We start from the raw sequence: 15,777 nt of genomic DNA on the forward strand, positions 1-15,777 counted from the left end.
AAGTGATTTATTGCTAATGTTGTTACTTTACTGTTACGTTACTGTTATCTTTTTACCGAACTGTTTACTGCCCAAAATGCATATTGACTACCAAACTAATTACAACTCCGAAACTGTGTAATGTCTAAAGTAGAGGAATATTTATTATTAATATAAATTTTAGCAATGTGCAATCACTACTGTTTTAACGATAATGCCTTTTAATGGCATATTTTAAGGATATTTTGTGTTAACCACAGAGCAATTCAGGCATCCAGTATGGTTGCCTGCGAGTCTGTTGTCAGAGTGTTTTATGTATATATGTTTGAGTTTTGAGTTTATAAAAAACATTCTACTACTACTAATTAGACATAAGTACCTTGAGAAAATTTGTCTTTGACAAATAGCAAAAACTGTGGAGATTCCTAAACGTAAGCAAAATAGAATCCCTGGTTGTGTACAAAAATTACAATATCTTATTTTCTACCGACCAAATAAAATTTTTTTCTTACCTTTATCTAAAAACATTTAATATTTGTACTTTTCCCACAGGTGCTGATGATCTTTGTCCTGAAGGCCAGTTTTCCTGTAGAGACTTCAACAATACCTGCTGGGACCTTTTATATTGGTGTGACGACTACAGGGACTGTGACAATGGATATGACGAGAATGAATTTCTGTGTAGTAAGATCATTTTCTATGCTCATTCTGTATCTGTATGACCTGCGTAACACATAAGCTTATTGATAATATGATTAATTGCCAAGCAGAGCATTCGGTGGCTGCAAAAATTTTGAACTAAATAGACAATCTAGCCTTCTGTTACTTTTTAAAATATGTTCTTCATGGTCACTTAGGCGAGTTTTCACAGCTTCATTACTTGTATCTTTGCCATGCCAAGACTGTTTCTATTACCATTTAGAAATATAACCGCAATAAATCAAAAGTCACCATTTCTTATTGGTTATAACACCGTAACATCATAGAAAGTGTAACGACTGCTGAATAACCATCATAATTGGTCCTTAAAAGAATAATTGATCACGGATATGGATGGGATATGACGTAAGAAGCGGATATACGTAATCCGACCGTGCGAGTAGGAGAGTAGAAGGTAGAACGATAGAAGGTACGTCATTTTCTCTAATCCCAACAAAAATGCAATTATGGCATGCGCTTTATACTAGAGAAATAATTCAAAACAATAGTTGACCAGTTTGTCGATAGAACTTGTTGGAAATATTACATGGAGGAAGGGGGAGGGGGTGGTCTTACGTCATATCCGTGATCTTTACTAGGCATGATGGGAAGTGTGAAATTGGTGAATATACTTTTCCCACAGGTGCTGATGATCTTTGTCCCGAAGGCCAGTTTTCCTGTAAAGACGTTGACAATACCTGCCTGGACCAACACTTGTGGTGTGACGAGACCAAGGACTGTGACAACGGATATGACGAGAATGAATTACACTGTAGTAAGATCATTTTCTATGCTCATTCTGTACCTGTATGACCGGCGTAACACATAAGCTAATTGATAATCTAATTAATCGCCAAGCAGAGCATTCGGTGGCTATGAAAACAGTACAAATTGGACTAAATTTGCATGGCGGTTTTAAATTTAAAAATTCATTTGGCAGACAGTATACAATACGCCACCCGGTTGTAAATTATGAACTGAATAGACAATTTAGCCTTTTGGAATACCCTGTTATTTTTTAAATTTGTTCTTCATGGTCTAATCCACACTTAGGCGAGTTTTTAACAGCTTATTACTTATATCTTTGCCATGTTATAAGATGGAAACCGTCCAGTGGCTGTGGCCTTTTAACACCTATTACCATTTAGACATATGACTGCAATAAATCTTATTGGTTATAACACCGTAACATCATAGAAAGTGTAACGACTGGTGAATAATCATCATAATTGGTCCTTAAAAAGAATAAAAAGAATAATTGACTACATGGACCATATATTTATGCAGAGCGAGTGGAATCTATGGCGCTTTTTTAGGCACTTTCTTAAATACGCGTTAGTTAACTTGTTATCGCAACTGACAAAGCCTTATCACACCATGTAATCATCAATGCCATTATCCCATAATTAGTGTTTCAGTGTATTTAGAGGTTGACATGCAATAAAGAGCATGCATTTCCTATCATGAAAAAAATGTTTATCGTTATGTGACTTTAGGATAACTTAACCCTACCCAGACCGGGGGGGGAGGGGGGGCTAAAAGTGCCCGCGCCAACTTTGATGTCACATAGCGTCCGAACGGCTAGCGCTAGAACGGCCAAACTTGGTGACTTTTCCAAGAATATTGTTGGCAACAATTCTCTATCATTGGAATAAGATAATAATTTTTTGTGTTGCCTTGGCAACATGCATTTTTTGCTAAATTTAGTAATTTTTGTTTCAACAATGGAATTTTATGGGTTTTATGTCAAGTTACTTATGGTTTCTAATATTAATAACATCCCATATAATTTTATGTAAATTTTATCATTAAATATGCATAATTTATGCCTATAATTAATGTAGTCCTGTTTACAAAATACATTAAAAGGCCGATAATTACTGACCAGTAACCATAACGTTTGAGATTCGCCAACCTTGGAGCCAGCACTTTACGCTAGTCACGTACAGATCCGCCAGTGCTTTAAGTCAATAAAGCTCACATTAACTTCTAAAAGGACAAAAGTAAACTGTACATAAAACATGGAAGATCCACACCCGCTATGAAATGTTCTTGCGGTACTATTGTCAATATGTTATTTGGACCCGCCCAGACACGAAAAATTGGATGTAATTACAAACAAGTAAAATCTGAGATTTTATACCTCCGGGCCTTTTATTGTATATCTTTATATGTTGTTTACAACAACTATTGTTGCGCGCCGCAGGACTAGGGTTTTAAACAAAATAATTTATCGAGATCGGACACCCCTCTGTGCGAGGGGTCACCTTCGTGGACGAGACTAACAATACCTAATACACGCCAAAGGTCAACGGTCGCGACCACTTTCACGTTCAAAGGGGTGTCCGCGGGCCACCAAAAGGCACCATTTTTACGCCCGGAAACACATATACAATAAAAACAAAAGAACGTGCATCATCTACAGCCCAATAGTAAAACATATACCGAGTCCCAAAAGAATCCGTCCACCCAAACGCGAGAAACAGCTGCGAACATGACATTCTAAATCTCTCACAAAACCCTTCCGCGGAAGGATGTCTCCTCACCCGGAGGTAATAACAACTTTTCAAGCAAAAATACACACGACTTAGAATTTGGCTTGCTTGTTTTCGGTTAGTCTCAGTCTTTGTACACTCATCTTGTGTACTTTACTTTGTATTGTTTTATTATTTACGTTCAGAATAAGGAATAAAGATAGAGGATTTGACTGAAATATTGTATTTGCCCCCTAGCAAATATTGGCCTTTCCAGTTTGAGTTGAGTTACATCCTTATGTTCGTAATCACTGACACACATCCGATTAATAATCATTTCCAAAAAATGTTTCGTGCAGGAATGAGATCTCAAAACGGTTGTGCATTTGGAGATGGTAATGCACAGTACACGAGCGTTAGACCAGTATCTGGCGTCGGGTGGCGTAGTGGTAGATCATTCGACTGTGAACCGGGAGACCCGGGTTCGATCCCGAGTCGTACCCAAGGACATGTCTGGACATGCGCCCGACGTTGTGTCCTTGGGAAAGGCACTTTACACGACTTTCCTCACTCCAGTCAGGTGTGAATGGGTACCTAACTTCGGTTGGGGAAAGCTGTATTGAGGTCATCTTGTGTCGCCGAATGGCAGCCGCACAGACCCTTGCGGCAGTTCTACAAAAATGTATCATCTATCAGTTCTACAAAAATGTATCATGTATCATGTCATTCATGTGTATTATGTGTATCATTATGTGTATAATCTGATTGTTAACCCTGCATCAATTCAGCACTATAAGGCTGCGATTGCACGGGTGATGTTTGGCCAATAAACCATTTATTATTATTATCTGTCATCAAATCCTCAGTGGGGAAATCCAATGAAATATAACGTCTTTACCGCTATCGAGTCTCCACATGGCAGGCTTTGGTGATATTTGAATTATGCTATGAATGTTGGTCGGCAAAGGGTTTCTATTTTAGAGATCATGGTCGAGATAATAACCAACACGGAACTATGACGATTACTTAAACAAGAGTTCCTCGACCTCACACCGTCACCACTTGACGGTAACCTTTATACAATTGACAAATTGTAAATCACTTTTTCATTGATGTTGCAAATAATATAGTAATATGCAAATAAAGAAAATAACACAAGTGAATATATCTCAGTTAATGCGCGCAAGGTTAGGATTATTTGTTTGTTTATTGTTTATTGTCCTTTCGCACATAAAAAAAGTAATGGTATAAAAAGAAATTATGTACAATCAAATACATGCAGGAGAGCCCAAGAAACCAGGAGGTTTATCTAGTGGGCTCTCCCAAATCCTGTTGATGATCTCATATTTACAACATTATTTACGTTAACAATTAACATGCATGTCTTAAGGGACAAACAAGAGAAAATTAACTCAAACAAGATAATATAAAGTTAACACGGCAAACTAAATATCTAAACAATAAAGTAAGACAATCAAAAACATATCGTATTCAACAAAAAATACATTTCCATTAGTCAAATCATAAGTTAATATGGTAAGAACAACATAAGAAACCAATATTAACGCAAGGAAAATATCGTAGCATAAGAAAACAAGGAAAACAAAAGCAAATCAGGAAGTGGTAGATGGCTTCTCTATAAGGTCAGTTTTTAAATGTCGTTTGAAAATTGAAAAGGATTGGCAATTCTGCTGTGAATGACTTATACTGTTCCAAATTAACGGGCCTCTAAACATTATCGTAAACTGTTTCATATTTGATTTTGTTAGGATTGGCCTTAAATCATTTTGCTTTCTGGTACTGTAACTGTGGATATCTGAGTTGTATTGAAATATGTCCTTGAATTGAACTGGTAATTGTGAACTTTTGTGTAAGACTTTGTGGACGAAAATTGCTGTTTGGAGTTTATTTATGTCGTACACTGTTAAAATTTTCAAGTTGTAAAATAGAGCCGCAGAGTTAGCAAAAAATGGGACATTAGATGCAATCCTAACGAAGCGCTTCTGCAGCTGATGCAGCGGTCGGATTGAAGTAGTGTATGTACTAGCCCAGACTATATTACAATATGTTAAGTAGGGATAAATCAAAGTATAGTACAGAGTGATAAATATTTTACGTGATAGGCAACTTGCAACTTTTCTTATTATACCAATGTTCTTATAGATTTGTTTACAAATACGGTCAATATGAAACTTCCAGGTGAGTTTCTCATCAATTAGGACTCCTAGAAACCGTGTGTTACATACCTGTTTGATTGGTTTATTGTCTATGTATATATTAGCTATTTCTTTGTCGTATTTTTTACTTCTACCTGTGAAAATAATGAAGTTCGTTTTATCTATGTTAAGAGACAACTTATTTAACTTAAACCAGTCGTTTAGTTTACATAGCTCTTCATTAACGGTTGTTATTAGTGTATGAAAATTATTGTGAGAATAGGAAAGATTAGTATCATCGGCAAATAATAGAGTGAAGAGTTTGACTGATACCAGGGCAAGATCATTGACATAAATCAGGAACAAAAGAGGACCGAGTATAGATCCTTGTGGGACTCCGCATGTTACTGATTTTAGAGATGAAGTGAAGTTATTACTCGAAACATACTGCATTCTATCGGACAAATAATCTTTTAACCATTGAAGGGCTGTACCTTTGAAGCCGTAAGAGTTTAGTTTGCTAAGTAATATTTTGTGATCCACAGTATCGAAAGCTTTCGATAAGTCGAGGAATATCCCGATACTGAATTCGTTTTTTTCCAAAGCTGACGTAATTTTATTTATTAGTTGTAATAGGGCCATATATGTTGAGTGGTTTTTACGGAATCCATATTGGTGTATGTATAAAATGTTGTTATTTTCAAGGTGCTTCAAGATTCTGTTATACACTATTTTCTAAAATTTTTGAGAGTGCTGGTAAGATAGAAATTGGTCGATAATTTGTAAACACACATGGATCACCGGCTTTATAAAGCGGGATTACCTTGGCTACTTTTAAGTCGGAGGGCACTTTTCCTGTCTCTAAAGAAACTTTAAAGACATGAGTAATGGGTTCTAGGATTTCTGCATTAATCTGTTTTAAAAGTGTTGCATTAATTTCATCCTTACCAGGGGCAGCATTTTGAAGATTGTTAATTATGTCATGAATTTCTGCTGTGCTAGGTGCGTCAAATAAGTTGATGGGAGGAATATCATTTTGTACGTAGGATGATGGAGATTGGTCAGTCTTGTCTATTTTACTTGCCAGGGAAGGGCCGATATTTACAAAAAATCGTTAAACTTGTTAACTATATCTACTTTATTTGTTATTTCATTTTCCCCATCTATAAACTTTGAAGGAAGAGTAGACACTGACCTTTTCCTGTTTAGAAGTTCATTTATAGTTTTCCAAGTATTACGTATGTTATTTGAAGCAGCTTTAAACCTATTCTGATAGTATTGCTTCTTAGATGTACGAATTAAAAAGTTGAATTTGTTTCTATATGTTTTATATGTTTGTAATGTTGAAGGGGTGGGGTTCTTGAGGTACTTTCTATAAAGCTGATTTTTCCTGTTAGAGGACTTGCGTAATCCCTTTGTGAACCAGGCTTTGTTAACGTTGTTATCCAAGTTTCTTCTTGTTGAGATTGTTTAAAGAGGAAAACATTGTTCGAAATGGGAATTAAAAATTTCGAGAAATTTACTGTAAGAAGTGTTTGTATCAGTATTACAATACACAGATTCCCAACTTTCCACTGATAAGAGAGCTTTAAATTTATCGATATTACATTGATTAAACTTACGGAAACGATGTACTTGTCCTTTTGATGGTCTATCTGTTTTCATGAAGGAGGTAATGCAGAATACAGGTAAGTGATCTGAAATATCTGTAACAAGGAGACCTGCTGAGTGAGGATTGATCATCGAGTTTGACATAATGTTGTCTATTAATGTAGCCGATCTATTTGTTATCCTAGATGGCTTGGTTATTGTAGGGTAAAATGTGCACGAATATAGGGTGTTTAGAAAGTCAGCACTTAAAGCGTGGCTTTCGTGTTTGAGAAGATCTATGTTAAAATCACAAAGCAAGTAGCAAAGTTTTCCTTCTTTGTTGATTGCATCTAGAGTTGAGGAAAGATAACTTATAAAGTTCTTAATGTCGGTGTTGGGTGGACGGTAGATTACTCAAACTTGTGACATATGTAATCGAGGAAGGGACGAGCATCGGCGCATATTGGTTATGTAATAGGATCTGATTTGCATAATCACTGCAAAATGTTATTATACCAGACTGACTAATGCTGCCAATAATTGCATACCTACCGAATTTGGAAATCAAAACGTACAGTGGACGTCATTACACGTAAAAATTAATAAGGACCACATTTGCAGTTAAATCTTTACTTAAATTTTAACCACAGCAGATTTTTTTTAAATTTTCTCATCAATTCTGCAAATTGGATTTTTGTGATTTTTTCGTTTCCCTAATTGCTATTTCAAGCATGACTTACAAGCATTTGACTTGCATACTTAAAACAAGAGTTCTGAGATCTCATACCTCCATGAAATATGTGCTTGCTTTGTCATACTTCATTTCAACATGTCCTCATTAATTACGCCATTAATAACCTCTACATTAACATAATATATGCATAGTGGTGCTAACCTTTAAGTAACTTACACATGTCACGAGGTATAAAATTCCCATCATTCACCAATAAGGAGTCACAAAATTTTCACATTAATTATGCAAATTATGTCATCATTTGCATAATTGGTATCTTTTGATGTTCCGCCTGCCACAGATTAAATAGATTACATGTATATCAGTACCATTATATAAAACACTGTAATTATAGAATTTCCTCATTAATTATGCAAATTTAGTCCTCATTTGCATAATTTGCATTTAATTATGTACAACTCTCTCTCAGGTACCTACACACCAAAAATGATGAAAATACGTTGTTCCAATCTGGAAATATCGGAAATATCAGCTGTGCATACACATACCTGACACTCATCTTCCGTTAGAACTGTTCCGTGTCGGCAGCTGTTATCACTTACAGTGCCAGGAGTTTCGTGTAACGGCGCATGATTAACGATCTGCAAAGTGGAACTTAATGAATGTCTGCTGGCGGACATCGATCGTGTGGAGAGGGTGATCTCGGCGGCACTATGTCTGTATGTCGCTTTCCGTTACGGCCTGTTGCAGTCTAAAGCGTATACCTTGTACCTTGGTCCCTTAATCCAGGCCAGGGTCGTGGGGGCACTGCATAGTGGAGTGTCTAACCATCTGCCTCCATCCCTCTCGGCTGTACGTTAGAGTTAGGCTTGCTGCCAAGTCTTTCCTGTCCATTCTTGGATTTCTTGTTCTTTTCTGATCTGGTATTAGGTACTTAGTAATTTGTACGTCCACCAGTTTATTAGTCATTCTATACATCATGTATACTATGGACATTTTTCGTCTGTCTTCCAGTGTCACCCATCGTAGGTTTCTTTTCATTTCCGTGACACTAGCACTACTTCATGATATTCTATTCACACTTCAGGTGACCACGGACCAGGAAGTATCATTGACTCTCGCGAAGAATTCGATCCCTTTTTTGAATTTGGCAAGGAGCTGCAATCCTACCCGGACTGGTGCGGTGAGTAAAGCTGCATTTACTGCCATAATTCGTGACTAATTGTCTATCTAAATACGTTGCGTTTAGGAACGCATTTATAGCAGCAGAAACTTTGCTATGCAATATTAACCAACCAGAATAACCCGGAAGAAGTTGACAGAAACGTCAGGTGAATAAAACACTTCGTTGTGTAAAAATAGTTTCTTTTTTTAGTAATATCACACTGCACGAAAAGTTGGACTTACCAATGATAGTAAATTCCAGTGCAGTAAAGTCAGGAAACACTTATTTTTTTTCAAAAAGTCTTTACAATCAAATCGTAATAAGTGATATCATCAGCCATGACTTTTATTTGCTACCACTGTAAAGTCCGGCCCTGTTCACAAAGTAAACATTACCCGAACTTACTGGCATTTACTGTCATTGGTTGTTTCAACTCTTCGTGCAGTGCCAGAAGAATATCTCAGACAACTATACATAGAGCCTTCTTACACCAGTAAGCATTTGCTATCACCGTCGAAATGCAGAAATACAATATTAACTCGTGTTCGATATATGATAATAATAATAATATGAATCTTTATTGCATGTTCTTGCCCAGATGGGCAAAATGCACAAGAGGATGTCCAGTATGTAAAACATGCTAGGAATCTATACATTACAATAATACTATAAACTACCTATCATCTACTATTAGTTGCCCTTTCTTCTCTCTTTTTGAAACATTTGGAAACATAATTACACAGTTTGTCTACTGTACATTCGTTCTTGTATGACTTCAAGTGTTTAAACACGTCATGCTTTGACATTTTCTTACATATCTTGTCTAATTGTAAAGTAGCGAATAGCTCTTGGCGTTCATCTTTATATAATGTACAGTCAAGTAGAAATTGTATCTCGTTTTCAACATATAAATGATTACAGAATTCGCACGTTCTAAAAAAGACAGTGTTTGAGGCTTTCCGAAGAACGTGCTGATGTCAAGAATACATGAAGTGTGCATACCACTGATATGGAATGACATCTCTACCTAAACCTGACATGGAATCACATATCTGCCTACCTCTGGGACCGGCATCTAAAATTGGTTGGAGATTGCAAAGGATAGATGTCTGTAAGGAAGCTGTGCGATCCTATCGGAGAAGTGTCTCTATTGATTATTCCGTTTCGAGCAAATATGCTTTCATTTTTTTTAGTCGGAAATAGCATATATAATCTCTGTTACATGGCAATTGAAGAGGGATTTTGTTGGGGATTAAAAACAAAAATGACGGTTCCGTTGCATATGGTATATTCTATCAAACTTGTGTTTTTCTAAATGGGATACTCTGGACTAGATCGTATTGCACAGCACTGGAATAGCAATGGTTTAACATACATTTGCTCTTAAATTTTGTCTTCGTGGTTGATGCATTTTACTCACGGAGGTTGCATTCCGATGCCTGTAAGAGTAATAAATTCCCCAGCTCCATTCATCCAAACTAAAAGTAGCATGTATGGCTTCTGATAGATAGGCACTTTGGGTTGGGTGATCCCGTTGCATATTGCATGGACTGTTAAATTGTTGTGAGAAAGCTTCGCGTCACCATTAATGATACCGTTTCGAGGAACGATACTAAAATAAGAATTATCAGCCATCTATAATACTGTTACAGACAACTCTGGTAATGTTACACGATGCATATTTTATGGAGGTGAACTACCGTGCAAAATGTGCCATTGCCTTGTTAGATTGTCAAAACCGTAAGGAATCTTGGGGGAAACAGAATCTCCATGGACCTCTCAGCTATAAATTGTGTGCAAAAAAGCAGGATGTATCTAATGTTGATATGGATTGAATTTCGTTGTACAGAAAGGACGTTGCCACATTTGTTTTCGGATGAATGTTTAAAGTTTTATGCTACGACAAATTTAATGACTATTGTTGGAGACTGTGGTGACTGGTTGCAATAGTGACAGAATCTTAATTAGGCCAAGGGGAAATATCTTTCGATGCCACAGTTCATTCCATACGCATTTACGTGGCCGAACAAAGAACCTGTAAATACTGTATACAGCGTCTGTCTTCTCTGAAAATAGCGCCTGTCTTTTCTGTACATAGCGTCTGTCTGCCAGTGAGCTATAACGTCATTGAGAGCACATTTTACGCAGTTAACATGTTTCCTATCTCCTGACAGAGTTGCCGGATGTCCCAGAAATGTGCACGTGTTCGGATTCATCAAATGTCAGCTGTGCAGGACAGAACCTGACGGCAGTTCCAGACGATATTTCGTACAACGCTACCAGACTGTAAGCTTACACTGTTGGCATATATTCTACATGTTACAGTACCAATCAATTACGTGATTTTATGCCATTTTAGAGGATTACTGTAATCAAGAAGGCATCGTTAGCCACTAAACCAATCTGAATGTAAATACCGTGAACTTGTAAGGCTATGTTGATTTGGTTATATATGGATGCCATCCTCTGGGAACCCTAAAACCGTATTGTTGCGAGCATGCGAATGAAAAAGGTAAAAAAAAGTTGCCTTTATTGTCAAATCTACGTATGGCGATTACTATCGTTTTTCGATATGTTTTTTTTTGTAATTTACGACATATATTTCCTCGTTTTGCAACTGATTTGTATGATTTACAGTCAAAACTTTTGTTTCTGAAAACGAACGAAAATTTACGAGCACGTGGATGTATATATTTGAAACAACATGGCCTCATATAAGATTATTCCGGAACCGTCCATTTCATAAGGGTGCCTCTGGAAAAGTCCATTCTTGAATAGGAGGAGCATTTATTTTGTTATTTGGGAAGGATCCATTTCACTCTGCCGCATTTCACTTTTTGGAGAAGTTACTTTGAAATGTTTTACCTTGTAATTAAAAGGGAGAAATTGAGACGATCCATTTTTATGGAGAAAGAGATTGGGTAAGAATTCTTCTTTTGTTAACAGACAGATGTAGGCTTCACTAGTTTCTTTGATGTATGTTGCAGATATTTGCAAGACAACAATATCAAACGTCTACCAGACTTCACTTTCATCAAGTTCACGATGCTGATCTATCTGTGAGTAAGGATTTTTTGTGGGCAACGCGTTTGATCGTATTGTGCTACAATCCATTGTTGTAGTCAAACAAAAAGTCTGTGATATGCGTTTAATGATTGTTGCCATTTGAAACGGCTGTTGCCATATAGCTGACTGGTAGATGCCATATCCGAGGGTATCATAACTTCCTTGAGGGGCAAACACATTTACAACGTATAATATGCAACAATTTTGATTGCAAATGTACGGCCATTATCGTGAAAAATAGAAAATATAGTGAAAAGTACAAGCCCGGATTCGAACCCTGGTTAAAAAAGCGTGATCCTAAAACCCTATAAAATAGTACACATCACGTGGACGCAGATCGCTAGAGGTCTAGCACACGGAAGGTTTGCCGCTCCGCAAGATGGTATCGACCGTTTCAAATGGCAACGACCGTTTCCCAGACGGAAATAATCTTTGGCGATTCTTCCGGTAGAGGTCCTATAAATTGAAGACTGGGTCAAATCTGATCGGACTCTCTGCCGAGTAAAGAGATTACGATCTGGTAAAATCGGTCGAGATCCCGATCCCGATAATCACATGATTGGTAGCTATTGATATCATTCAAATAGTAGTGCATAAAACCAGAGTATTTTTTTATTGCTGAACGTAAATCGCAGATCTCTAACCATAGATAGTCCGTGAATAGATTCATCAGCTTGGTAGGACACTGAGTAAAGAGTGTCGTTTTACACAACCAAGTCTTTTATACAGCCGACGTTTCGGTGACCGTCTGTCACCTTCCTCAGGACAAATCTGACTGGTTCACATTGCACTGCAGCACTGGTGGCGCTGCTATAGATCCATTCCCAAACGTACAATATTTACTTCTAGCTCTACACAATCATATGCTTGATTACAGGAAACTGTATTTACATTATTGCGGTCCCGCGCGTAATGCAATCCGAACCAGTCAGAATTACCCTGAGGAAGGTGACAGACGGTCACCGAAACGTCGGCTGTATAAAGACTCGGTTGTGTAAAAAGAGTCTCTTTATTCGGCAGAGAGCCCGATCAGATTTGACCTAGTCTTCAATTTATAGGACCTCTACCGGTAGAATCGCCAAAGATTATTTCCGTCTGGGAAACGGTCGTTGCCATTTGAAACGGTCGATACCATCTTGCAGAGCGGCAAACCTTCCGTGTGCTAGACCTCTAGCGATCTGCGTCCACGTGATGTGTACTATTTTATAGGGTTTTAGGATCACGCTTTTTGACCAGGGTTTGAATCCGGGCTTGTACTTTTCACTATATTTTCTATTTTTCACAATAATGGCCGTACATTTGCAATCAAAAGGTTGCATATTATACCTTGTAAATGTGTTTGCCCCTCAAGGAAGTTATGATACCCTCGGATATGGCATCTACCAGTCAGCTATATGGCAACAGCCGTTTCAAATGGCAACAATCATTAAACGCATATCACATACATTTTGTTCGACTACAACAATGGATAGTAGCGCAATACGAATATTACGAATATTTTTTATTGCTGAACGTAAATCGCAGATCTCTAACGACAGGGAGTCCGTGAATAGTTTCATCAGCTTGGTAGGACACTGAGTAAAGAGACTCGTTTTACACAAACAAGTCTTTTATTCAACCGACGTTTTGGTGACCGTCTGTCACCTTCCTCAGGGCAATTTTGTCTGGTTCACATTGCACTGCAGCACAGGTGTCACTGCTATAGATCCATTCCCAAACGTACAATATTTACATAATACACATATGCTTGATTACAGGGAACTGAGGAAGGTGACAGACAGTCACTGAAACGTCGCCAGTATAAAGATTTGGTTGTGTTAAAAGAGTCTTTTCTCTGTCTCTCTGTGTCTCTCTCTGTGTCTCTCTCTGTCTGTGTATAGTTTATAGTTTATATACACAGACACAGCATAAACGCACCTCAATGTGGCCTCGTGTGGTGTAGCGGTTAGAATGTTCGACTATGAATCGGTAGACCCGGGTTCATTCCGAGTCGTACCCAGGGTATGTGTGCACATGCGCCCCGACGTTGTGCATGCCCTTGGGAAAGGCATTTAACACGAATTTCCTCACTCCACCCAGGTGTGAATGGGTACCTGACTTCGGTTGGGGAAAGTCATATTGAGATCACCTGGCGCCGAATGGCTGCCGCATAGACCCTTGCGACAGTTCCACAAAAATTTGTGGAACAAATATGTGTATTATTTGATTGTTGTGATTTGTCTTGATTATTATGTAATACCCTGCATCAATTCAGCCGTATAAAGGCTGCGACTGCACGGGTACTGTTTGGACAATAAAAAAAAAAGTGTTGCTCCTTTCTTGTTTGTCTTGAATGTAGAAATCTCGGGAGGAACGGACTGGCGGTTCTAGAGCCTGACGCGTTCTCAGGCTTATTCAACCTGACAAAACTGTAAGTTTATAAGATTTATTTTACTCCATTTCAGGAAATTTTTTTTGGAAGTCAATTTCTGTTCAGCGTTCGGGTTGGGACTGTTGTGCTATTAGAATAGTTTGTCATAGAATAGTTTGCCATAATACACCAGTACTACTTGAAATAAATTAATGCCGGGCTTTTTTCTTACCTCTAATACATCTATGCACAGCTTTCTGCAGGACAACGAACTGACGACGATAGAACCAGGAACTTTTCAAGATCTCCATAGTCTCAAATGGCTGTGAGTAGTCCAGTGTTTAATGGCCCTTCCGTTTACACATTATTCAATATATGATCAATTTTTGAATGTTTCCCGCTCGTCTGATACCTTTTAGCTATGCTCTGCGTAATGCATTAATTTTGCAGCCATTTATTTTGAATCAAGTACTACAGTTTTGCAAGCTCATACCTCCACATTTTACAGATTTTGTAAATTCTTCCAAAATCTATGCATTAAGTTTATTGATTACACATATATATATAAAAATCCTGCCATTTACCAGTAATGAGTTCTTTTATTCGTGCTTAGTATGCAGATTAGATCTGTGCTTGGTAACTGTTTATGTTTCACCTGCATGCCATCAAGTACATGTATTAGATTCCTTTCATGGAAAACCATCGAATTGAGGTTGAAGTTTTATCGATATGGTTTATTTATTATGTCATCTGAGATGTATTATGTCATCTCGGTCTGCAGGTATCTAGAGAGAAATCGTCTGACGTCACTCAGCCGTGGTGCTCTTTCCGGAATGGGAGAGCTGTATATTCTGTAAGTACCCGTATCTATAGAACCGGTATAACTACACTGAGGCGTAACACACCAGCCCCTGAAGGTGTACAGCCGGTATCACAGCACTAAGGCGTAACACACCAGCTTCTATACCTGCAGAACCAGTATAACTACATACACTCAGGCGTAACATACCAGCTCCTGTACCTGTATAACCGGTATAACTACACTAAGATGTGACACATGAGCTTCTATATCTGTATTTTTGACCGGTACAACCATACTGAGGCGTAAAACACTAGTTTCTGTATTTGTAGAACCGATATAACAGTTACACACCAGCTCCTGAATTTGTACAACCGGTATAACCATCCTTTGGCGTAACACACCAGCTTCTGTACCTGTACAACCGGCATGACTGCACTGAGGCGTAACACACCAGCTTCTGTATCTGTAGACCCGGTATAACTGCACTGAGGCGTAACACACCAGCTTCTGTATCTGTAGACCCGGTATAACTGCACTGAGGCGTAACACACCAGCTTCTGTATCTGTAGACCCGGTATAACTGCACTGAGGCGTAACACACCAGCTTCTGTATCTGTACAACCTGTATAACCACCCTTTGACGTAACACACCAGCTTCTGTATCTGTACAACCGATATAACTGCACTAAGGCGTAACACGCCAGCTTAGCGGACTCTCTCGGCATGTTATTAGTCTTTTTGGCCGATTTACTCTTTCGGGCGAACTGTTTTGTAGAAGCTAAATTCTTGTGCCAATTGCAGC

General features: G+C 38.0%; 1 protein-coding gene across 1 annotated transcript in view; it reads left to right on the plus strand.

The window, feature by feature from the left end:
• The window catches only part of LOC109487568 (relaxin receptor 1-like), a 32,125-nt gene that overhangs the window by 6,288 nt on the left and 10,060 nt on the right, over window positions 1–15,777 (plus strand). Inside the window, exons 2-7 of the mRNA XM_019791576.1 lie at window positions 532–663; window positions 1,322–1,453; window positions 8,680–8,775; window positions 10,932–11,043; window positions 11,745–11,816; window positions 14,162–14,233. Coding sequence (XP_019647135.1) covers window positions 532–663; window positions 1,322–1,453; window positions 8,680–8,775; window positions 10,932–11,043; window positions 11,745–11,816; window positions 14,162–14,233 — 616 coding nt within the window. The remainder of the gene's footprint in view (window positions 1–531; window positions 664–1,321; window positions 1,454–8,679; window positions 8,776–10,931; window positions 11,044–11,744; window positions 11,817–14,161; window positions 14,234–15,777) is intronic.

The sequence above is a fragment of the Branchiostoma belcheri genome, unplaced genomic scaffold (assembly GCF_001625305.1).
Source record: "Branchiostoma belcheri isolate BF01 breed outbred unplaced genomic scaffold, Haploidv18h27 scaffold9, whole genome shotgun sequence".
NCBI lineage: Eukaryota > Metazoa > Chordata > Leptocardii > Amphioxiformes > Branchiostomatidae > Branchiostoma > Branchiostoma belcheri.